Raw genomic sequence first — 23,919 nt, forward strand, 5'->3', positions numbered from 1 at the left:
CAATGGTTCCCTTTTTTCCACATCCTCGCCAACGTTTGTTGTTTGTTGTTTTACTGATGGTAGCCATTCTGTCCGGTGTGAGATGATAATCTCATTGTGGTTTTTATTTGCATTTCTCTGATGTAGTGACTTGGAGCATTTTTTCATATGTCTGTTGTCCATCTGTATGTCCTCTTTGGAGAAATGTCTATTCAGGTCCTCTGCCCATTTTTTAATCAGATTATTTGGGTTTTTTGATGTTAAGTTGTATGAGTTCCTTATATATTTTGGATATTAACCCTTTGTGGGATATATCACTGGCGAACATCTTCTCGCATTCAGTAGGTCGACTTTTCCTTTCTGTAGATGGTTTCCTTTGCTATGCAGAAACTTTTCATTTTGATGTAGTTCCATTTGTTTATTTTTTCTTTTGTCTCCCTTGCCCGAGGATACACATCCAAAAAATATTGCTAAGAGCTATGTCAAAGAGTTTTACTACCTTTGTTTTCTTCTAGGAGTTTTATGGTTTTAGGTCTTACATTTAAGTCTTTAATCCACTTTGAGTTTATTTTTATATATATACATATGATGTACAAAGGTGGTTTGGTTTCATTTTTTTTTTTTTTGCATATATCTGTCCAGTTTTCCCAGCACTGCTTATTAAAGAGACTGTCATTACCGCATTGTATACTCTTACGTCCTTTGTCATAGATTAGTTGACCATATGGGTTTATTTCTGGGCTCTCCACTCTATTTCATTCATCTATGTGTTTGTTTCTATGCCACTACCATGCTGTTTCATTACTATAGCCTTGTAGTATAGTTTGATGTCAGGTAGTGTGATACCTCCAACTTTGTTCTTTCTCAAGATGCTTTGGCTATTCAGGGTCTTTGGTGGTTCCATATAAGTTTTAGGATTATTTGTTCTAGTTCTGTGAAAAATGCCATTGGTGTTTTGATAGAGATTGCATTGAATCTGTAGATTACCGAGTTTCAAAGATTGTTTTCCTTAATGGTGTTTCTTCTTTTTTCTTCCCCTCCCCAGGTTTCCATTATAAGCAGTAAAAACCTAGGAATCTGCCTTGAAAACGGACTCACTGTAGCCAATATTACTGGATGATACAGAATGCATTCCGTGCTTATTTTTTCCTCCTATGTTGTATTCTGGGGATTTATCCTCAAGTATTTTTCTGACCATAAATAATTTAAATTCATTTAAAATGTTTTAATTATTTCCGATCACTTGGGCAGTACAAGAAAATCTAGCTTCTGAATATTGACCACCTCTACGCTGCATATACTTCCTGGGATTTAGTATCTAAGAGATCTATAAAATGCCATTTTTGTTAGGTATGGTGTATTGGTATCTAGGGACTAGGATTTACTTAGCAATTAGAGTTTTGTGATGATAACAACCAAGGTAAAACCTAATGTTTGGATACAATGCAGAACAAAAGAATATAAGAAATAGCTTTTTTGGTGCACTAGTGTATGATATATTGAGAGACAGAGCCTTTTACTTTTAGTAGTCTTTAGGAAAAGAAAAAAATCACAACCATAAAGTATTTAAAAAAAGAAAGAAAAAGAAACCAAGCATTTGGAACAGTTTGTAAATATTACTCTGACTACCAGACAGAACTCTAGAGGTTTTGCACATCCTTCTAAGCCCTCCAGGGAAAATTGGCCTAGATGTCATTCTCTGACACGTTCTTTGCTATTGCTTCCTTAATAGCAAGACTTTCTGAAGCCTCTAGGCATCACTCATTTATTAGTATTTATTGGCAAAAATTTAATTCTATGATATTTTAACTCAGGTCTGTGTAAAGTCAACTAAAAATGAAAAACTTTCTATCCCTTCTCTTATTTTACATTTATTTACAAAGCCACGGCTAATGGAATTGGGAAGGTGTTTACATAAGTGGAGATGCCATTATTCTCTCTTGCTGTAGAAATTTTCCTCTTGCTTAAAAAACATAGCAGTATTTCTTGGCAACCTCTCGAAAATATTTTGTGTATCTGTCAATTAGATTAATGTTACATGAAGTTGATAAAGTGGTTCTTTATCCAAGTATTTGGTTCTACGCATTCGTTAATGACACATGGTCAATTGATCCTTTATAGAAGACCTTTAAACTTCTCTTCAAGAAATCTAGTCTTCTAATCTTCAGGAAATGCTTATTTTCCTATACTAGTTACCACAAATGGCAAACACGCTATGTATATAAATAATACCCCTTCAGCTTGACTTCGTATTATTTTTCATTGTATGAATATGACATTTTTGGCATTCTAGTATGCTAGTATGGTGTTTTGGAAAGAAATATATAGGTGTCTAGAGAAAAAGTTGTTAATCCATTCTTTTCCCACTGGGAAATGCCTTCCTTTTGCCTTATCTTTCCAGATGGTCTATAAAGTAGGGCAATATTCAGGAAGCTATTTAGAGTAGTTTCTGAGATTGGATTTGGATCTTTCATTTTGAGAAAGATCTTTAGTTTCATACAGTTTTTGGACTGTAGGAACTTGGGCATAAGATATCTAAGAGTTACTTTTTGGGGAAATGATACAGAAACAAAACCCTACAGGAGGTAGTTATTTCAGGGAACTAGGGAAAGGGATGATAACAGGACTTTGAATGGCAATGATGAAATGAATGAAGGAAAGTCTATTTAGTCAAGGGAAACAGAAGAGAGGTCCTGGCCTCAAGTCAGCTCCCAGAGGGTGGTTTCAATATCCAAAGCTTAGGCCTTATTGACTTCTAGCAATGTTCTGTTTTTCTTTGTCTGCCCTGTGATTTTGCTTCATGTTTTTAGAAGTTTTTATAGTAGTTTTACAGGAAAAAAAAACAGTGTATTTTTATTTGATAATTAGTCAGATGGGCAATATCATTTGCCATATTTTTATTTTATAAATGTTTATTTTTCTATCATGCAATGATCGGTTTTACTTTTACAATTCTGTATTCCTCTTGCCTCTCATGTACTTCATCCAATTATATTTATTATTGTAAAATGCTACCTGGATATATTTCATTCAAAATATTGTGCCACTTCACACTCAACCAGGATGTTAGAGTTTCAGCTGTCTTAGGAAGTGATCAAGTGTGATAGTTCCCTTGTGACACCCAATTCAACATCTATATTGAAAATTTGATTTTTTTAAAGTTTTTAAAAGATTACAATTTAAAAATATTTAATTTATTTTTTTTTGTAAAACAAACGCTTTTTAAAGCGTATCAGTAATTCTTTCCCTGTGAGTAAGGAGACAAATCAAACTCAACCAGTTAAATCCTCTTGTTCTTATTCTAGTAATGTAATTATTATCTTTGAGACTGTAGAAGCAAGTAAAAACTGTCTTTTAAGGAACTACCAAACACTCTTCACTGTGTTCTCTGCTTTTCACTTTGTCATTTTTATACAAATGTGGACACATTTATTTTGTTCCTGTTCCTACTGCTGGAACACATGCAATTTAAGCATACTGTACTATGTTCCAATGTTGTGATGTAAACTAATACTTCTGGCCTTGGAAAATCTTTATTTCTATACCTCTGTTCTCTGGAGGCCACGCTCTCTTAACACCAGTATTGCTGAATGAGCACAATATTTTAAGGAGTTTTATAAGGCTACTGGACATATACATCCACTCCCCGCAGCCTAACTTTTTGTAAGTCATTGCCTGGGAAAGCAATGTGAGATAAGGTCAGATTAAACAATCTGAGTTGAAAAAAATTTAACTGTATTGTCAAACCATTATCGGACATAATTATTTTATTGGGAAACTGGTTAGTTGCTATTACACATGCTTTACAGGAACATTGAAATTTTTAGAAAGTGACTTTGCATACCATTGAATTACTGTTTCTCAAGTGACTTTACAATAACCAGCAACAGACTAATGAACTGCGAGAAAGACCATGGCTTTTGATCACAGAGACATAGCTAAATTAGAAAAGACAGATGTGGATAGATACTCCCAGGAGAAGAACCTGTTCAGAATGGCAGTGGCCACTTGGCATCTAGAACAGTATGTGTGACCAAAGTGTGTGACTCTGGGCCTTGTGTTCCACTGAACTCACAGAAAAGTATGAACTGGACCCATTTTTCCTTTCTTCTCTACTGTGGCCTGCGGCTGAACTGGATGATGAATAAATTCATTGCTGACTTTGTCCATACTTATCCCTCAATGTCAGGACTTTTCGGTATAAAAATAATTAACTTTTAACTGATAATTATTTTTCTTTAATACTGTCAAATATTCTCTAAATTTTGTCTTGTGCCAGATTATTCTTTGGAAACACCTGTTATAATATGGTGCATTCAATTTACCACACAAGTGGTTAACATTTTAGGGCCTTGATTTTTAATGAGTGTTGCCTTTGTATAAAAATCACTTTGGGGAATACCAAGATTATTAATTTATTCAATGATGATTTTCTTGAAAGATAACTGGTAATTGGCCATAAGATCTTTCACCTAATGAAAGGATAAGACCCTTGTGTAATCAGCTTACTAAAGGACTGAGAATAGAGTAGAACTTGCATTCAAAGGCCTTTTCCCATTTGGCAAAACAGTATTTACGTAGGGAAATTTAATGTAAAAGGGAACACTGATCAAGTAGATTTCACTACATCGTATGCCATATTCTGGTAACATCAGCATTTTTAGAAACAATCATAAAGAATCAAAATCTATTTTAGCCAAAAGGACAAAAACAGATTTTTAAAGTACTTTGTTCATTACGTACTGCTCATGGAGCAGTGACTAGATAAAATGGTCCCATTTTCTCCTCACATCTGGTGGTGCCTATGAGTCTTAAAGCCATAACTGCTTTATCTTACTGCTAGAATCCTTATTTCCCCGTAATAGGTCTTAGGGGCAGGGAGAAGCACACTGGAGACTGTCCTGAGAATGCTGCGTGGGCACATAGTCATCCAAACTTTTGGTGGAAGAATCTCGTATCCCTGATGATACGTAGATCCTTAAAGGGAATAGTTGAGGTTATCATTGCTCCTGCCATTTACCTGTTGGAATGCTGAAATTTAATTCTAGGGAAGTCAAAAAGGAAGGGGTAAACTGGGAAAATCTCACTTCTATAGAATCATGTTTCTGTTGAGACCTGCCCTTTGTGCCAGCAATGTGTGTGAGGAGCAGTATTGCCTTAAATTAGTTGGATTCCAACTGAGGTCAGTGTATTGTACTTCCTATATGTGAATGACTGTCAACTCTCCATTGACATGTAAAATTCCCGGGTGGTCCCCGAACAGCCTTGTCATCCAGAGCTTTGGACCACTCCTCCCACTGAGCCGTCATTTCATTTCTGGCTGCCTCTCTCTCTCTCCATGGATGAGCAGTGGCATGACCAAATAGATTGGTAGGAGAGGGAGAATTTCCTGGCCAGATTCTTCAGGTGCTCACTTTCTGAATAATCGAGAGTTGACTGTCTTTTTCCATTACGACTGTGTAGAAGGTATTTTCAAAGGTTCTATTGTGCAGTGAAGTCACTAGTTACTGTTTTGTAAGAATGTCACCAACACTCCTATGTATTGAAATGCATAACATTAATAACAAAAAGAGAAAACCAAACAAAATAGAGAGATTTACTTGAAATTGGAGATTTGTTGATGTGAAGAGTCTTTCTGTTTTATTACTTTTAAGAAAAAATTAAGCCGGAAAACTTTTGCTGTGGTAGAGAAGACACCAGAATATTTTTTTTAAGGTTGTATTTGATGCCACAAACTAATGCAGTCATGTAAGTAATGTTAATTTGTGGAAATGTCTGGTCCTAAAAAACATTCTCTTTATATATTTGTGAAAACTGCCTAGAAACATGTTTGTAATAGATTTAATATGTTTTTGTGTATTCTCAGCAGACTAGAAAATGTTTTTCTCTTTTTGAGTAACTCTTCATAGCATAGGGAACCAGTATTATGCTGGCTTCAGCATCTCAGATAAGGACAATTAATTGTGTAACCCAGTGCCCTATTATTTATTGCTGAGGTTCATGGATAAAGAACAGAAGAATTGAAAGACAGGGTTTTAGATACATATTCTTCACAAAAGAACAAAGATTAAGAACAGCAAAGAGAAAAGGTTGAAAGGATAGACTGTTACACATCATATACTTAGGATATGTTTTAGTTGCACTGAATTTCAGACCATAATTGCTGAAATAGTTTCTAGCTGTGAAATTTAGCAAGAGGGTTTTTGATGTCAGAATTTTTTTTAATTTTCTGATTGAATAAGTCTCTGAAATCCCCGTAGGCTGTAACTTCAGCTCTTGGTATAAACTGAAAGCCAAATGCTCTTTCTCAGAAATAGCTGTATTTTTCACCTGCCTCTTAAAGGCAACCCAGTATTTATTCCATGAAGTATGATCCATAATGAGGTACAGTGGGAAGATAGCATGTAAAAATGATGATCCAAAATGAGAATTCTCCAATGGAGTTTTCCTTAAGAATCCATCCCAGCACAACACTGTATTTTGAAAAGGTGCTGAATTATAAACTACAAGCGTTTGCTCCTATAAAGCAAGTTGCTCAGGACATTGAGGTGGTGCTGTCCTTTGTCTTATAATTTGGAAAAGTTCTCTCTTGAGAGATGACTACATGATGCCCAGGCGGTTTTGGGTTCTTTGGGAAGGACCCCTTTGCCATTTGGAATGTGGGTATGTTTGAAAAACAAGTGAGACATTATCCCAAGTGCTTATATTCATTTGTAGCCAAGCCCCAGAGGGAAAGACCGCTTTCAGATAATTACTTCATGGAACTGGGTAGAACCTGAATGGAATGCAGTCGCCTGTCTGAGGACAGAAAACAGAGACCACCTCAAACCACATGCCTATCTAGAGATTAAGTGAAACTGTGAGGGGCACATTGTGGATGCCTTAAAGGTGGTGGGTGGGGGGTATTGGTGGGTATGCACACGCCCATCTAGGCGAGGCCGACGGGAACGGTCTGTTTCAGTTCACCTGCACGCAGCGCGAGTGGTTCCTGCTCATGGCCTAACTGAGGAGGAGAAACATGGTGCTGGTGACCTTCATGTGTCTTGGGAGGTTGAAGTGGTAACGTCATTGGGACTCCAGTCCACACCTCCCTGAAATGCCACTTATACATCTACAGTAATTCATCTATGCAAGCTTCTGTTTTTATGGTCTGTGTTTTACACCTGTGTCCCACTGGATTCTTTAAACATCAGGATTAACATCGATATGAGTAATTTTTAAACCAAAGTATTGTATAAGTGTGTGTGCTTGTTTTCCTGGATGGTTTGAAGCAAACACCAATCTTGTCCTTCTCTCTTAATAAAGTCATTTGTTAAGTCAGTGGCCTCTGACTCATGTTTTCTTTATTCTGTTCAAGGACTTGGGACATTCTGGGAGTGTTTGTTCGTTCTTTACAAAGTAAACCTAATAGAGCTTTGTTTAATTACAGTAAAGTTTTCTCTTATTTCAGTTCCGTCCCCCTTCTGTAACCACGTGTAACATCATACTTAGGCCTAGTATATTCCCATTCTTGACAAATACACCCAAGTCTAAAATTGGTTATAGACGTGGCTTTGCTTTGTGTGGTGGTGGTGGCTTACCTAATGCATTTGAAGGAAAAAAATATGTGCATTTTCATCCAATAATCCAAATACTAAGATACCATGAGTGCAGCAACTCAGTCTGCACTATACATGACACTCCATGGATTCTGAAAGTAGATACTAGTAGCAACCATTAACATTTTACCTTCATAAGACTTGTTTCTTTATCTTACTTGGTTTGATAGAGTAACTACGATGTCGGAAGTGATTCTGCAGAAGTTTAGCAGGTTACTTAAAAATAAGATACCATTTTCAGTGACTGTTAAATTGATTATTAAAGAAGTCACTATTTAGTTTCCCTGGACCATATTTTCTATGCCTCACCTTCTTCTCTGGCAACTATAGGGAATCTAAATGATCTCTATTATATATCTCTACCAGTTAGATGCCCAAGGACCACCAGTGATGTACAGATGTTACTTTATTGAAGAAAGTTTATATGTTGATTTCAGCCTTTAGTTTCTAAAGAATTGCAGGATGAAAGTTGCCAGTGAAAAAAGTTGACACATCTAGATGCCAACTTGATTTAAATATGTAGTTAAGGTGGCTTCCTTGAATCTGTGGCAGGAGGTGCCTCATATGATTGGGTAGATATGACTGAGCCTGTCAGGCTTTGGACAGGTGGGGTGGACAGGTAGCACCTAGAAAGACCCTCCTTAAAACAGGCAGCCAGGAGAACATTAGCCAAACCCTACACCTTGGAAATTTGGAGAAATCTTTTACAGAGCTTTGGACTATTAGAAGTCATAGGGTAGAGATTTGAAGAGAATTTCAGCCCCATTTCAAGGGGCAGAGAGAAACCACTTGTTGCCTCCTCCCATCATATCTGAGTTGCATGCTTAAGCAAACTAGAGCAATAAAGTCAGTGTACTAAAGAAACCAGGAGCAGTAAGGAGACCTGGGTTCCAGTCCTGGATCTGTGGAGAACTTGCTTTGGGTCCTTGGGTCACCACTTACCCTCTGTACCTCCGTTCCTTTACTAATAAGCATGTTGCAGGGAGAAATGGTGATCTTTAAGCACCCCTTCGGGTCTAATGTTCTAGGATTCTTGCTGTCAAGGGCTGCTAAGTTTTTGTTGTTGTTGTTGTTGTTTTCATTAAAGATATTCCAGAAAAGAAGAGCCTCATACACTAGTGGGGACATGGAAAGTCACAAAGACTTCCTAAGCAATCATTTGAAAAGCCTCAGTTTTGATCTTGTGTTCTTTAAAAACAGGTGTCTTTTTGTTTATTTTTGACAACTGCAAATTGTATATGTGCAAGTGTGATGTTCTGATGTATGTGTACACTGTGAAATGATTACCACGATCAAACTAACGAACATATCCACTACCTCTCACAATTACCTGTTTTGTGTGTATATGTGATGAGAACGCTTGAGATCTACTCTGTACAAATTTCAGGTTTATAATACATTAACTATAGTCGCCATGCTGTGCATTAGTCTCCAGAACTCACTCATCTCATAATCGAGTGTGTACCCTTTGCAGATCCCGCGTTCCTGACCTCACTGTTCTGTTATCCTAGCTCCACACCAGTGGGCTGGCCTTAACCCGCATGTGTTCCTCTAACCAAACTCTTATTTTTTTATCCTCGAGCTTCAAATGCGAGCCTCCTTCATCAAAAGGTCTTTGGATGGTCTGGTGCACTTATGTACCTCCCACTAGCATACCTTGCTTTCATACTGCCAAAACACACGTTTCTTGCCAATTCCTGTGCCAAATTATGCAGATTTGCTTTGGGCCGTGTTAATCATGACGTGCCCCTAATTACACCGGCCACACTTGATTGTTTGGTATCGTTACTTACCCGATACGTGCCCGTACTCACTGCTGTCAGTGCCTGCCTGGCTGAGGAAGCCTTTCTTGCAGACCTGCCCAGCTCTTACCCTCCAGGCCTTGGGGGCTCTCAGAGAACTGGGGCCATATGAGTGTGTGTGTGTGTGTGTCTGTAGGTATTTCTGACATTGGCATTAAAGGTGTTTGTATAAATGACTATGGACTTTTTTGGCTTGGGGAGGTGAGTACCAAGTGGTATAATTTTTGCTTTTATGGATCATGCAAGAGTATCCAGAAGGTGTCAAGTCTTAAGAAATCTTTGCCTACCTCTATACCCTGAAGGTTTTCTTCTGTATTTTTTTTCATAAATATTTTTTTAGTTGTAAGTTTTACAGTTAAGTCCTTGATCCATTTTGAGTCAATTTTTACATAAAAGGTAAGGTTTGCATCAAGGTTTATTATTTTTATTCTTTTTTTTTTTTTGCTTGGATGTCCAATTGCTCCAGCACCTATTTTGAAAAGGCCATCTTTCTTCCACCGAATTACTTTTACACCTTTGTCAAAATCAATTAGCATATATTGTATGGTTCTATTTCTGAGTTCTCTATTCTTTTCCGTTGATCTATGTGTCCCTCTGCTAGTACTATGGTCTCATTACTGTAGCTGTATAGTAAGTCTTGACATAGGCTAGACCTATTTCTTACACTTTATTTGATAAAGTTTTAGCTATTCTAGTTCCTATGCCTTAGAATATAAATTCTAGAATAATTTTGTGTACATCTACAAGAACTATTGTTGGTATTTTCAAGTGAATTGCATGAAACCTCTCTATCAATTTGGAGAAAATTGACAGCTTTACTGTGTTTAGTCTTCCAGAAAAGACTAGTCCGTATCTCCATTTATTTAAATCTTTGATTTCTTTCAGAAATGTTTTCCAGTTTTCGGCATGTATGCGCTGTACATGGTTTGTTAGATTTACTCCTAAGTATTTCATTTTTGTGCGATTATAAATTGTATTTTGTGCCTTTTCTTCATTCTGCTGATGTGTATTACATTGATTTGCCTAAATTGAACCACCCTTGCATTCCTGGGATAATTTCCACTTAGTCGTCCTTTTAGCATGATTTTATTTGCTAGTATTATGTTGAGAATTTTGACATTTATATTCATAATGGATATGGGTTTGCAATTTTATTTTCTTGTGATACCTTTAGCTTTGGTGTCAAGAGTAATGCTGGCTTTATAGAATGAGTTATATACCTCCTCCTTTTTGGAAGTGTTTAGAAAGATTAATGTTAATTACTTAAATACTAATTACTTAAAAATTCAATAGTAAAGCCATCTGATCCTGGGCTTTTTATTGTTGTTGTTGGTTTTGGGAGCCTTAATTACTAATTCAATCTCTTCATTTGTTACAAATCTGTTGAGATTATCTGTTTCTTCTTGAACTGGTTTAGGTAATTTGTGTGTTTCTAGGAATGTGTTCTTTTCATCTAGATTATCTCTTTTTTTGGTGTAGTTTATAGTATTTTCTAATACTCTTTTTTAGTTTGTTTCTGTAAGTTTGGTAGTAATATCTACACTCTTATTTCTGATTTTAGTTATTTGCTTCATCTCTATATTTTCTTTGTCAGTCTAGCTAAAGGTTTGTCAATTTTGTTGATCTTTTCAAAGAACCAATTTTGGTTTTATTGATTGTCTCTATTGTATTTCTATTCTCTGTATTCACTTTAATCTTTATTATTTCCTTCTTATCATTTTCAGTGCAATGTTTTATTTTCTAGCTTTGCAAAATGTAAAGTTAAGTCATTAATATGAGATCTTTATTTTTAATGTGAGCATTTACAGCTTTAAATTTCCCTCCGATTACTGCCTTTGTGGCATCCCATAAGTTTTAGTGTGTTGTGTTTTTTTCCTTTCTGTTTTTATTTCTCTCTACCCTTTTGATTTTTTTCTTTGACCCGTTGGTTGTTTAGTATCTACATATTTGTAAATTTTCTCATTTCCTTCTATTGATTTCTAAGTTTATTACATTGAGAGCACATAAATACTTCATATGATTTCAATATTTTTAAATGTATTAGGGGTGTGTGTGTGTGTGTGTGTGTGTGTGTGTGTGTGTGTGTGTGTGTTCTAACATATAGTCTCTCCTGGACAGTGTTGCATGTGTACATGAGAAGAATGCATATTCTATCATAGCTGGATAGAGTGTGCAATATGTGTTTTGTTAGGTTTAGTTGATTTATAGTGTTGTTCAAGTGCATTATTTCTATTCTGTCTAGGTGTTCTATTATTAAAAGAAATATTTTGGAGTCTCCACTTACTATTGTACAATAAGTTTCCCTTCAATTCTGTTAATGTTTGCTGTATTTACTTTGAGGCTCTGTTGTTTAGTGCATATGTGTGTATAATTTTGCACCAAACATACCATGATATGTTTTCTTGATGAATTGACTCTTTTCTCCATATATAATGTCCTTTTCTGTCTCTTGTAACAGTTTTGACTTAAAGTCTATTTTTCGTGGTATCAGTATAGCCACTCAACTCTCTTGGTTGTCATTTGCATTGATAATCCTTTTTCATCCTTTCACTTTCAGCCTATTCATGCCTTTAGATCTAAAGTGAGTTCTTAAAGATAACATGGAGTTTCCTAAGAGTTTGTGAGTCTTGTGATGTTTTTTGTGGTTGTGGAAAACTGGGCATTTAAATATGAAAAGATAAGCCTGGAAATTAGATTCTCCCCTTTCCTCAGGGTTTCTGGGGGTATTTTTTTTTCTTTTTTCTTTTTGATTGTTAAAGGTTATGGTAGTCTACTTTTCTAGTGATGTTTCCAAACTATTTTTCAGGGACTGTATTCCTTTCATATGTGGTCTGTGTATTTCTGTATTCTCTGTTCTTGAGCTTTTGTTCATGTTTTGTTTGGTGGATAATTTCTTGAACACTAGAGATAAAACAGACAAACAAAAGAAAACAAACAAACAAAAAAACCCCATTTCTTAGTCTTTGCAGATTGGCTGTATTCTGAAGCCCTCCTTTATTAGCCAGACTTTCACTGAGCCTAGCGTCCATACAAGGTCAAAGCTGAAGTTCTTTGGAGATCTTTTCTGAGCACACATCTTGCCCTGGGCGTGCGTATGGCTTTTTACATCCTGCCTGAAATATGGGTGCTTTTGGTTGCTCGAATTTCACAAAGACTTAGCTTTGCCGTCTAAGATATAAGCTATCTGGTATATGTCTCAACTATAATCTCTAGTCTTTAGTATCTGCAAATTGTTCATTCACTTTGCAGTGTTTTCAAATAATGCCATCAGGTTTTCTGGCCTCACAGTGAGTTTTAAGTTAAGCAAAATGAGATAGTGAGCACCTTGCCTCACTCCAGGTAGCCCCCCAGTCAGATTAGAACAAACCTACACAATAATTTTCAAATAAGTTCTGCTCTGCTTCCTCTGGGACCATGGACTAGGGCCCTGCAGTGGAAACACAGGCTGCTGTCCTCAAGTCTGTTGCCGAGCCCAAGAGGGAGTGGGGCAAAGGCAAGTAAAATGCCCGACAGCTTTCCTACTGTTTTTAAGTTTTTCTTGATTCTGTGTTCACTTGGTTACTGTAAGCCATGTTCCAGAGTTCTGATAACATTGGTTCTGACAGTTGCTACTTGTTTCTTTGGTATTCCTGTTGGGAAATTGAAGCTAGGAGCTGCCTATGTGTCACTTTGCTGATACCCCTTTTGACAGTTTCCTAAAAAGCAAATTGAGTCATTTTTTAGATTGATACTGGAAAATTTATCTTATTATACTTTTCATGAGTAACTGGGGGAGTTGTAAACTATGGAGTACAACTTACCTATCAAAAAGAATGAGAGGAATCTAAGCCATAGAGTGATGATCTCCAGAGTATATTTTCAAATGAGAAAAGCAAGGTGGAGAAAGCGTGTATCTGGAAAAGGGGGGTGGGGATTATTCTACTGTGTATTCATGTTTTTTATATAATAAGAAAAATAGAATGTTTATAAAACTTTTAAAAGCTAGCTATAGGGAGGGAGGAAATACATGTGTAGGGATGATGTTGAAACTAGGCATATGGTATATACCTTATTTTATTGATTTGATGTTAGAACCAGATACTTATTTAAAATAATTATGAAACAAAACTTTTTCAATGAAACTATAAAAGTCAAATGAAACAAACTTAACTGCATCCAATTGGTACACAGTCACACAGAAGGGAACTGTTTCAAATGATTTTCTCTCTATATATATATCTCTGCCTTTCTTTCCATACACACATACGTAATTTTAACAATATTTTCTGCTATCTGTGTTCACCCAAAAGGCCTAGAAACCTAGAAATAATGAACACTAGCAATGAATATTCTTCACGCTCAGAATGTGGTCATGAAGTCATATTCCCTAACAAAAGAAATCAATCTTTCATAGAGAAATTGCTAATTTTAGGTATGGGTTTACAATTACAAGATAAAAACTGAAATATCTTGTATTGCCAGATAGCAGAGGAAGCTATTAAAGACTACTTGGATCATGTCAGAAAGTGCCTAACCTGCCCAAAATAGGATACTCTGTGCATCAACAGGATAATAACTGAAATGGATAGACGCATATCATATCTGTTTAAATCCATGTATTTATAATGATCTTTATCCCCTTAAAAATAATCCTTACTACTGACCTGTGGCAGATGCTTTGGACCAACTCATTATTTTGAAAACTGGTCAATAAAGGGGATATTTGAATATTCTGCCTGGTTTTCTTTTTTTAAAAAAAATAATATTTATACCTATTGAATAAATTAATAGTTAGTTTCCCTTTATAATCATTGAAACTGATAGTCAAAAATCATAGAATGAGATTATGATCATTTTGCAACCCTCAAACAATTAATAGATTTAGGCTTTGATAACAGCTGGTATCGTAAAAGGAGGGAGAATTAGATATGTGCCTACAAATGGAAGTAGCAATACTACTGTGTTTCCCCGAAAATAAGAACCAGAAAATGAGCCGTAGCATGATTTTTCAGGATGACATCCCCTGTACATACGCCCTAATGCGTCTTATGGAGCAAATATTAATATAAGACTCGGTCTTATTTTCGGGGAAACACTGTAGCAACAAAATCACCAAGTTTCTAGATTTACTTACTAATCTATAGGAATTACAAGGTATTGAGGAGCATTTTAAATAGCAACATAATGTTACAATCTCAAAAACCCAGACTATAAAAACAAAACAAAACATTCTTCAAAATAAAATATACTTGTAAGGCAAATGAAGAGAGGAAGAGGTATTAGATGCCTGTGATACTTCAATTGCAGATAGACTGAAAACAAAATCCATAAGGTGATTGGGGAAATGTGATCATTGACTGGATTTTTGATGATATTAAGGATTTAGTGTTAGTTTTTTAGATGTAATAATGATCTTGAGGTTTGATTTTAAAGAAAAGCTCCCTATATTTCAGAGATATACATTAAAATATAGATGAAATGATGTAGATGTCAGGAGGTAGGAAATGAATTATAAAAAAGAAAAGATTGGCCATATATCAATAATTGGGGATGGGTAAATCAGGTTTATGGTACTTTCTCTCTTAGATACAGAGGGTGCCAAAAAAATGTATACACATTTTAAGAAAGGAAAAAAAAATGCATTAAAATGGTAATATGTGTGTAATATGTGTGTGTGTGTGTGTGTGTGTGTGTGTGTGTGTGTGTGATTCAGGCAAAAGAAAAATGATCTTAGATGAAAGGTCAGAAATACAGAAAGGAATAAATATAAATGAAAAGTGTATATTTGTTGGTAAATATAAGTATTGACTGTCTAAATGGTAAGGTATCTTGTGGGTTTAAAATATAAATTAAAATACACAAAAAATGATGTATAAATTATGAAAGAGTAAATTAAAATGCTGTAAGGCAGTTTTTCTCAAACGTTTAATATATGAGTCATCTGGGAATCTTGTTAAATTGTAGATTTTGATCCAAAGGTCTGGAGTGGGCTGGAGATCCTGCATTTTTAATAAGCTCCCAGGTGATTTTTATGCTGCTGGTATAAGAACACACTGAATAGCAAGGAAAAGTTCCTGCAATATCTTGAAAGAGGTAAAAATATTAACTTTCATTAGATATGTCAAGTATGCTTGTTGTAATCTTCATCATAACAACAACAAAATGAAGTAGTAAAAGAATGTAAAACTACACAGACAATAATGAGGGGAATGGAATAATATAATCACTCTGAAAGAAAAACAGAACAAGTGGAATAAATAGAAAACCAGTAGTTAGATGGTAAATTCAAATATTTCAATAGTTACATTATGTGTTTATGAGCTAAATGCTCCATACTCTGTGGAAGACACAGATTATCAGTCTGATAAAACCCAATCATATACTTATAAAAGAAATACTTAAAATATGTGATACAGAAAATTGAAAGTAAAAGAATAAAACAAAAAGATGTTCCATGGAAACACTAACCAAAAGAAGAAAGCTGTGAAAAATATCAAAAAAGGCAAACTTTAATTTAAAATGTTACTAGAGAAAAAGAGGAACATTTTGTAAATGTGAAAAGTTAACCCCAACAGGACGATTTTAACAAAGCAGACAAATAAACTTTTCTAACAGTCAAAACAATCTAGGTTGAGCTTGCCTCAGGGAGTAGCACATTATCCACCACACTGCACTTCCGCTATTCCAAACTCACTTTGCAGACTTTTTTATAATTCTAAGCATAGATATGTACAACATCTTACTAATATGAGAATTTTCTCAGTGGCGTGGACTACAGCGGGAGATGGTGATTTCTAACCAAATGCAACCTAGGCTAGCATTGCATCTCATTCTTGTTGCCTGACATGGTGTTTGACACATAGGAGCTCAGTGTAGAAGTTTCTATGTTGAATACATTGATGGACGGGAAGAAAAGAGGACTCCTAAAGCCCTCCTCTCTAATCCTGACATTCTTGGTCCCCCATTTACTATGTGGAGTGTCCAAAATGATATAAAAAGACAATTAGGTGATACAAATAAACTTTAACACTTCCCAAAGTGGAGAGTCTCTTTTTGAAGGACAGCAAAATGGGGCAGATGGTAAGGAGCTTTTATAGGATAAAGAGTAAAGAACAAGAAAGAGAAAAATATTTCTATCGGATAGGCTGAAGCCACATAGTCAACCTCATTAGGGATGAGAAGGAACAAGGAACTGAGAACAGAGCCCAGAGTTGGCTTGGTGTCTGCGGATTGGCTGACTGGATAGACTGCATTTCTTGTCTAGTTGGAGCATTTACAGGGATACAAAAGTTATCTAAGTGCCCTTTTGCTGATGGGGTACCCTGAGCAGGAGCAACTCCATCTTGGGCCTAAAAAGTGATTTCAACAAGAATTTTACTCAAGATCTGATGGATGAATTAATGAATATTAGAGAGGGTCTAACAAAAGGATCAGAGAAAGCCACCTGGACACAGCTGGTGTGTTTTTAAACTATCATTGTTTATAGTTATAGTGTTTGCAGAAATGAACCTTTCAGTTGAGTGCCACATATCTTAGGTTCATACAAGAATTGTGAAAGAAGTTTCATTATTTTGGGGTGCAGATTTCGTTAAGGCAAGGAGTCGGGTATAGTGGGCCAACTCACAAGGGTACTGAGTGTCACATGGCATGTCTGCTCCCCTCTCCTCTCACCCCCATCACTGTGGATCACGCATATTGAACCCCCATCCCCCGCCCCCTGCGTGTTCAGTAGTTCATCTCCAATTTCCATCTGCTATCATCCTCTCAAACCTCTAGGTGGCCCTCTTAGAGAAGCTCTTGAACCACACACTCTGGCTATGACACTGGTAGCCAGGTAGTCCCCACCTAGCCTGGAGAAAGGCATTCTTCACCCTGACAGTCTGGAAGTGCAGTGATTTGCCTAATCACAGCCCTATTACCTGCTTCCACAGGCCCCATGGCCAGCCTCTTGGCAAGCTCTCTCAGTGGTGCCACTTACTCCCCTGGTAGCTTAAAGTGGGGCATAGGCACTTCCTGTCCTCTCCCCTGTCTGAGCGAGGGGAGCTAGCTGTTCTTGGTACTTAAACACATCAATAACTGTCTCCCAAAATTGATCAAAGATGCAGCAAATCCTTCTTTACTTTCCCAGTCTTTTTGTATCTAAAATATACGCGAGCATTTTAGGAGTCATCTAACCACTTTTTAGTCACCTACTTTGACATTTATACATAGTATTATAAATTTAGAATATAGCATCTATGGCACGTTGTAAAGTGGAAATACAATGCAAGCCAGATAGGTAATTCAAAATTTTCTATTACAGTAACCACACAAAAAAGGTGAAAAATGAAGAGGTGAGATTAAGTTTCATAAGATATTTAACCCAGTGCATCCAGAATATTATCATTTTGACAAGTAATTGGTGTAATAATTAGTAATTACATATTTTAAATTCCTTTTCCTATAATAACTCTTAAAATGTGTGTATTTTGCACTTACAGGCCTGATTTTTCAAACTAGGTATATTTCAAGTGCTCAGGAGTGGCTGCGATGTTGAACAACACAGATCTATTATTATACATCAGTTCAAATGGAGACAGGGAGAGCCCAGTTTTAACATGTTAAGTAGCTATTATACAATAATGGAAGAGAAAACATTTTATAAACTGCAAGTTGATTGATAATACGAAATGGTGTTTTTTAACCTTCAAACTGTCAAGCCTTTTCTTTGACTGTCGTACTCGCATATTGCCAGCAGAGGGAGCTCGGAGCTGGCAAGAAGCATAAACCTTGAGATTCTCAGACTTGGCACGCTTTCAACCGAACTGGCAGTATGTAAAAACCAGTGCACTGATGCTGTTAGGAAAAGTCATACTTTATAAAAACTACTTTATCTATAAAAATATTAGATGTTATAAAAATAGTTAGAATATTGATAACTAGAATCTAAATTAATGTATCAGCCATACCCCCACCAAAACACAAGTACATTGTTTTACTCCATTCTGTTCCAGGCTCTTTTCTGTACATAGAATGTAATTCCATGTAATTGTAGTAATATTAAGAGGAATTGGGGGTTCAGGGAGATTTAAGCATGTTTAAAAGCTGATGGGAGTGATCAATTAGAGTGAAGAGTTTGAAGAACTTTCTCTACTAATAGAGAAATTGCACTACTGATAGAATAAAATTCATGATACGGTGAGGAGATAGACACATATAGTCATACACATTATATATATATGTATATATGCCATTGATGAATAAATGAATAGTTGAGGATAAATTTCCCTTTATAGAACATTTAAACTAATAGCCACAAATCATAGAATGAGATTATGATCATTTTGCAACCCTAAAATAATTAATAGATTTTGGCAATAAATATAATAAATATATAAATATATTATAATAAATATATAAATATAATAAATATAAAATACACACATATATATATATATATATATATATATATATATATATATATATGGGTTTGGCCTTATAGGTCACATTATACAGCAGAACATATATAATATGACAGCAGGAGAAAAGCGAGTACTGATGACATAGATTTGGTGATAGGAAGTGTATGGAGTTTCTATCTTTGATCTTTCTTCCTTCCCTTTCGTTCTTCATGTTTTCTTGTGTGTGGTACAAGAGAATTTCCTGTGATGAAAATGTGGGGGTAAGGTTGGAAGTTTGAAATAAGAAGCAGTTATATTCCTTAACAGAATAGTGAGATTTAGAAGCTTATAGAGAATGGTGACAGTGTGGAAAAATGGCTGAGGGAAATGATGGAAGGGCCTGACTAGGAACTGGGGAGCACTGTAGGTGGAGAGAACAGCTGTGATTGAATTCTGCACCTTTATAGTGGCATCAATCTTCATGGCTGCTTGGTTTTCAGCAGCTGCATCAGCAACCCATATGTACAAGCAGGAGACATACATGGTTGGAAGTGATCCATTGTGGAGGTTTAGATGGGCATGTGTAGCAGAGTCAAAGGCCAAAAGGAATGAAAGAGGGTGAGGTGAGGCACCATGAAGTCTTGGGATGAGGCCACGGGGCAGGGAAGTGACATTCTTGGAGAAGAGGAAACAGTTCTCTGAAAGCTCAGTGATCCCAGTGCAGGGGTCAGGAAATGAGGGAGTCAATTGATGAAATGTTTTGGTCAGAAAGAGGGTATTTTATATATGGAAGAAGACTTAAGCCCAAGGAATAAATAACTGAATTGGAGTACAAAGAAAGATGACTATAGTCTTGGGTCAAGGACATGGAACCCAGGTTGTCTAAATTGTGATTTACACAGGCATTGAGTCCCAGAACATAACAGAAGGCATTGTCATGGAGGTTTGCATTACTAGCAGAGAAAGCAGATCTGGGAAGAACAACAGTTTCATGATTCTGATCTCCAAAGTAATCCTTGGGTAACCAGGAATTTGTGTCAATTTCTAAGCATAGGGCTTGACACTGAAACAAAGGCTGCTAGAGCAAAATGAGAATGCTTTCAAGATAACAGACACAAACTGTTTTCAGGCCATGCACCATGGGATTTAAGAGTATCAGAGAGATTTGGGTTAAAAAATATTTTTGACTCTTGCTAGCTGTGTGGCTTGGACAAGTTACGTATTAACTTTGAAACTTAGTTTCCCTGTATATAAAATGGAACTAATAATATCATCTATTTCAAAATTTTATAAAACCTTTTTCAATATTCAATATTCAACAAATGACATTTGCCATAATCTAAGAAAAACAAACAAAACAAGTATGTTTATTAATATAAGCCAGAACATATTCAAACTGGAAGGATCATATATAGTAGCTTCAGTTATGAGTAAAGCAAAACAGAGAAAGAAGCCATGAGATGTTCATGATCCTATGGTGGGATTATCAAGATCACTTAGCTAGGACCTATAGCATCATCTTCTATCCTTTTGTTAGTCTACCTGGCCTAACTTCTTAATGTGGCCACTGTTTCCTGAAGAAACTTTACCAGGCTTCTCTTTGAATATTTCCAAGTGTAGGGAGATGACAACTGTTCATGAAAAGTGATCCATTTCTGTTTTTTTTCTCCTGTTTTTTTTTTTGACATCTATAAGAGTTAGAAAAGTTTTTCCTTTATGTGGCATAGATCTGTTTTTCTTAATTTCCAACCGTTTGACCTTCTTACGTCCTCTGGCAGGCCTATTTTCTCTTCTACATGACAGCCCTTAGACATTTGAAGACAGTGCCTGTGTCTCCCCTGACGTCCCACTTCTCTGACACAGACATCCCTGGCTTGTCAGTGTCCTGAACGACACACTGCAGCCCAGGGTCTTTACACTTCTGATTGCCATTCTGCCGGCTTTAACCTGTCTCTGTCCGTATTGGCAGCTTACCTTCGGACGTGATGTGAATTGCTCAAAACTGAGTACGGCTGACACCATCCTAAGTTTGGACACATTTCATGCAGTTAAAGCCCACATTGATTTTTTATTAAGCGTTCCGTCTGTGCTTTCATGCACCACTATCGTGGATTTCCCCAGAAGTACAGACGAATTTTGCAGCAAAGGGCAGGGCTTGCTCTTTTTTCAGGTTACATTTCATTTTATAGATTTGCCTATTGATTTACTTTTTTTTTTTTGGAGGGAGGTGGGATTCTGATACTGTATTTATGTGCAGATTTGAAGAACACTGGGAAAGGCTTGGGTGATTGGCAGCTGCTTTGTATAGAACCCTGGAAAACATCTTCACAGTTAAAGGCCCTGTGCCTTGCCTCTCCCTGGCCCAGGTGGGAAGCCAGGAGGGAAGGGGGCTACACACAGCCTCTGGCAGCTTGCTTCTTCCTTGGAGAAGTTGAGGAGTTAGCGACAAAGGGCTTCCACACTCCAGTGTTTGTGTCAGCACTGGCCGTTAACAACATTGTTCTCATCCAAAGAAAAAGTATTATTCCTTTTGGAAGGCTTATTTTTTCACTTTTTAAGTTATATTCTTTCTACCACTTTGAATTTAAGTGCTATTTAGTTTACAAAATAGATGTACTAGTAAGTGGGTTTTTTTTGTTTGTTTGTTTGTTTTGCTTAATTGGAAAAATAAAGTGTGGCAATCTGTTGACCTACCAAATTAGAGAACACTGTCCTCTAACTTATTTAAATACATTAAATAAGTTGAGTGCACAATAAATATTTTATTGTGTAAGGAAGGAAAAAGTTTTCCTTGCCCCTATTAGGGTTGCTGGCTGGGTCTGAAAATTAATCTGACAGACAGATTGAACAGGAGAAAAGCATGCACATTTTATTGAATATTTTACATTTACACGGGAGCCCTCCCAAAATAATAAAGACCAGGAGAAATGACCAGGGCAGGACATTTTAATACCTTTTAGACAAAGAAACGTTAAATATGTGAAGAATTGGCAAGACCAAGTAGTATAGGCTCGGGGTACTAAGTGGTGAAGAAGTGCCTTGGAAGCTAAGGGTTAGTTTAACCAGGTTTATTTGTAGATGTTTCTTGGTCCCCAGTTCCCCATCTTTGGTGATAATAATGTCTTCCTTCCTTTTGGTATAGGGAGGGCACTTTTCACATGGGAATTTTTGACCTTTTTCAGAGAAGAAGGGCAAGGAAGGGGAGGTCAGAGTGACCTTTCTACTGTGTTGCCCCAAAAATAAGATCTGGCCGGACAATCAGCTCTAATGCATCTTTTGGAGCAAAAATTAATATAAGACTGGGTATTTTACATTGTACTATATTATACTATACTATACTATGTTATGTTATGTTATATTATATTATATTATATTATATTATATTATATTATATTACATTATATTACATTACATTACATTACATTACATTACATTACATTACATTACATTATATTATATTATATTATATTATTATATTATATTATATTGACTGGGTCTTATATTAATTTTTGCTCCAAAAGACATATTAGAGCTAATTGTCCAGCTAGGTCTTATTTTCGGGGAAACAGGGTATTTCTATTGTTTTCTCAGACTCCTTCAGCTTAAGACATTCCATATGCCAAAGTGCCGTATTTTGAGCTAGTGTGTCCTGAGCCCACCAATTTCCTCTGAATACTAATTGCCACTTACTCAATAGTCCATTAACTGGAATTCATTGTGTGTGAGCCCTGGAGAGCTTTACCAATAATAACAGTCGTAATGCTCCCAGCCACTCCATGAGGTGGGGACAGCTATGCATTCCCACTTTGCAGAGGAGGAAGCCAGGAAGTGCAGGGTCAGTGGGGTGGAGTAGGCTTGCATTGAGCCAGTGTGTGTGCTTGTCTCTCTAGGCCTTAGGTCAGGTTATTGAAACACGGCTGGCATAGGAATGGAGCTGTGAAGCTGCAGTGTGCGCCAACTAGAGCGCAAGGTAGGAAGTGAGCTTCTGTATAGCCCTGCGCAAGTCAGTTCAACTCTCTGGGCCTCAGCTTACTCATCGGTTAGACTATATTTAGTGAATTCCTCCTTCCAGATCTAAACATTAAGATTTTAGCCATGTCAATGGTATGTCGTAGGAAAAAACAGAAGACTAAAATAGGTGAATGAAAAGAAATGAGGCTATTTCTTTTATGAGGTCTATGTGTGTGGTTTGGGGGTTCTCTAATGAAAATATGCAGCAGTGCTAGGGACAAACCCTTTTGCTAAGGAAGAAAACAAATGGTAGGAACGAGAAAAGTCAGTGAGGGGAGGGTAAATAAAGATGCACTCTGAAATCCTTTGCTGTGTTGATGGTGTTGATAAGGAAATGATCTGCCAATTCATCAAGTAGGACCAGGAGGCCTAAAGAAAGCCGTTGGTCCAGCAGGAAATGGCTGATCGTGGTAAATGCCAGATCTTTGTTATCTTGCTCTACCTTCCTCCACCCCGTTTTAATTGACATGTTCAACGCTTTTTGATCTACAGCAATTAAGAGGCAGCTTCTGCTGATGGAAGCTGGTCAGGCCTTTGAATCTGACACCAAGGCCTGAGGGAGAGCTGCCTTTGCTTTGGGGGTCTGGGCTGTCAGGAGATGACAGGGGCCTGCCCTTCCAAGGGGAGATGGCCTTTGGCAGGAGTAAGTGCTTTCACCCAGAGGCAGCCCTGCTGGTGAGATGAGAGCAGTGTTCACCGAGTTAGCAGGCTCTGAGGAGCGAGCTGGCAAAAAGAATCACATCACATCTGCCAGAGAAAATGATCAAAAGCAACAGGACTCAGGCAGCTGGCAAAAGGTGACCCCTGTATACTCAGCTGCTTCCAAAACACAGCTGATCCCAAAGATTGTGAGAAAGTGAAGAAATGTGCTCACAGTAAGATTCTGCCAGGTTAAATGATCTCTCGGTCTCTCTCACTCTCCCTTTCTTTATTTTTCTCTCCATCCTTTCCAGTTTACCACTTATAGATGATTAAGAAATAGTATTCTATACAATGTCTATCATTTTGGATTGGGGTGTTCCAAGTGGTCCCCATTTTTTGCTTGGGGAATTCTGCCATAACTAATCCGAACACTTCTTCAATCAAGAGATGGCACTGATTTTTCTTTGCTTCCCATCAGTTCAGAGTCAGATGCGGACATGAAATGAAAAACTGCTTTATTTCAGATTC

The 23,919-nt window shown here is 36.8% G+C and overlaps 1 protein-coding gene across 2 annotated transcripts in view; it reads left to right on the forward strand.

The window, feature by feature from the left end:
• The window catches only part of CCDC50 (coiled-coil domain containing 50), a 79,393-nt gene extending 72,094 nt beyond the window's left edge, over nt 1-7,299 (forward strand). For both annotated transcript variants that reach the window (XM_074329519.2, XM_019712621.3), the window contains exon 12: nt 1,025-7,299. In XM_074329519.2, the coding sequence (XP_074185620.2) occupies nt 1,025-1,044 (20 nt within the window). In that variant the 3' untranslated portion in view covers nt 1,045-7,299. The remainder of the gene's footprint in view (nt 1-1,024) is intronic.
• Nucleotides 7,300-23,919: the final 16,620 nt, after the last annotated feature.

This window comes from Rhinolophus sinicus, chromosome 17, assembly GCF_057876585.1.
Source record: "Rhinolophus sinicus isolate RSI-liver-muscle chromosome 17, RSI-T2T, whole genome shotgun sequence".
Classification (NCBI taxonomy): Eukaryota; Metazoa; Chordata; class Mammalia; order Chiroptera; family Rhinolophidae; genus Rhinolophus; species Rhinolophus sinicus.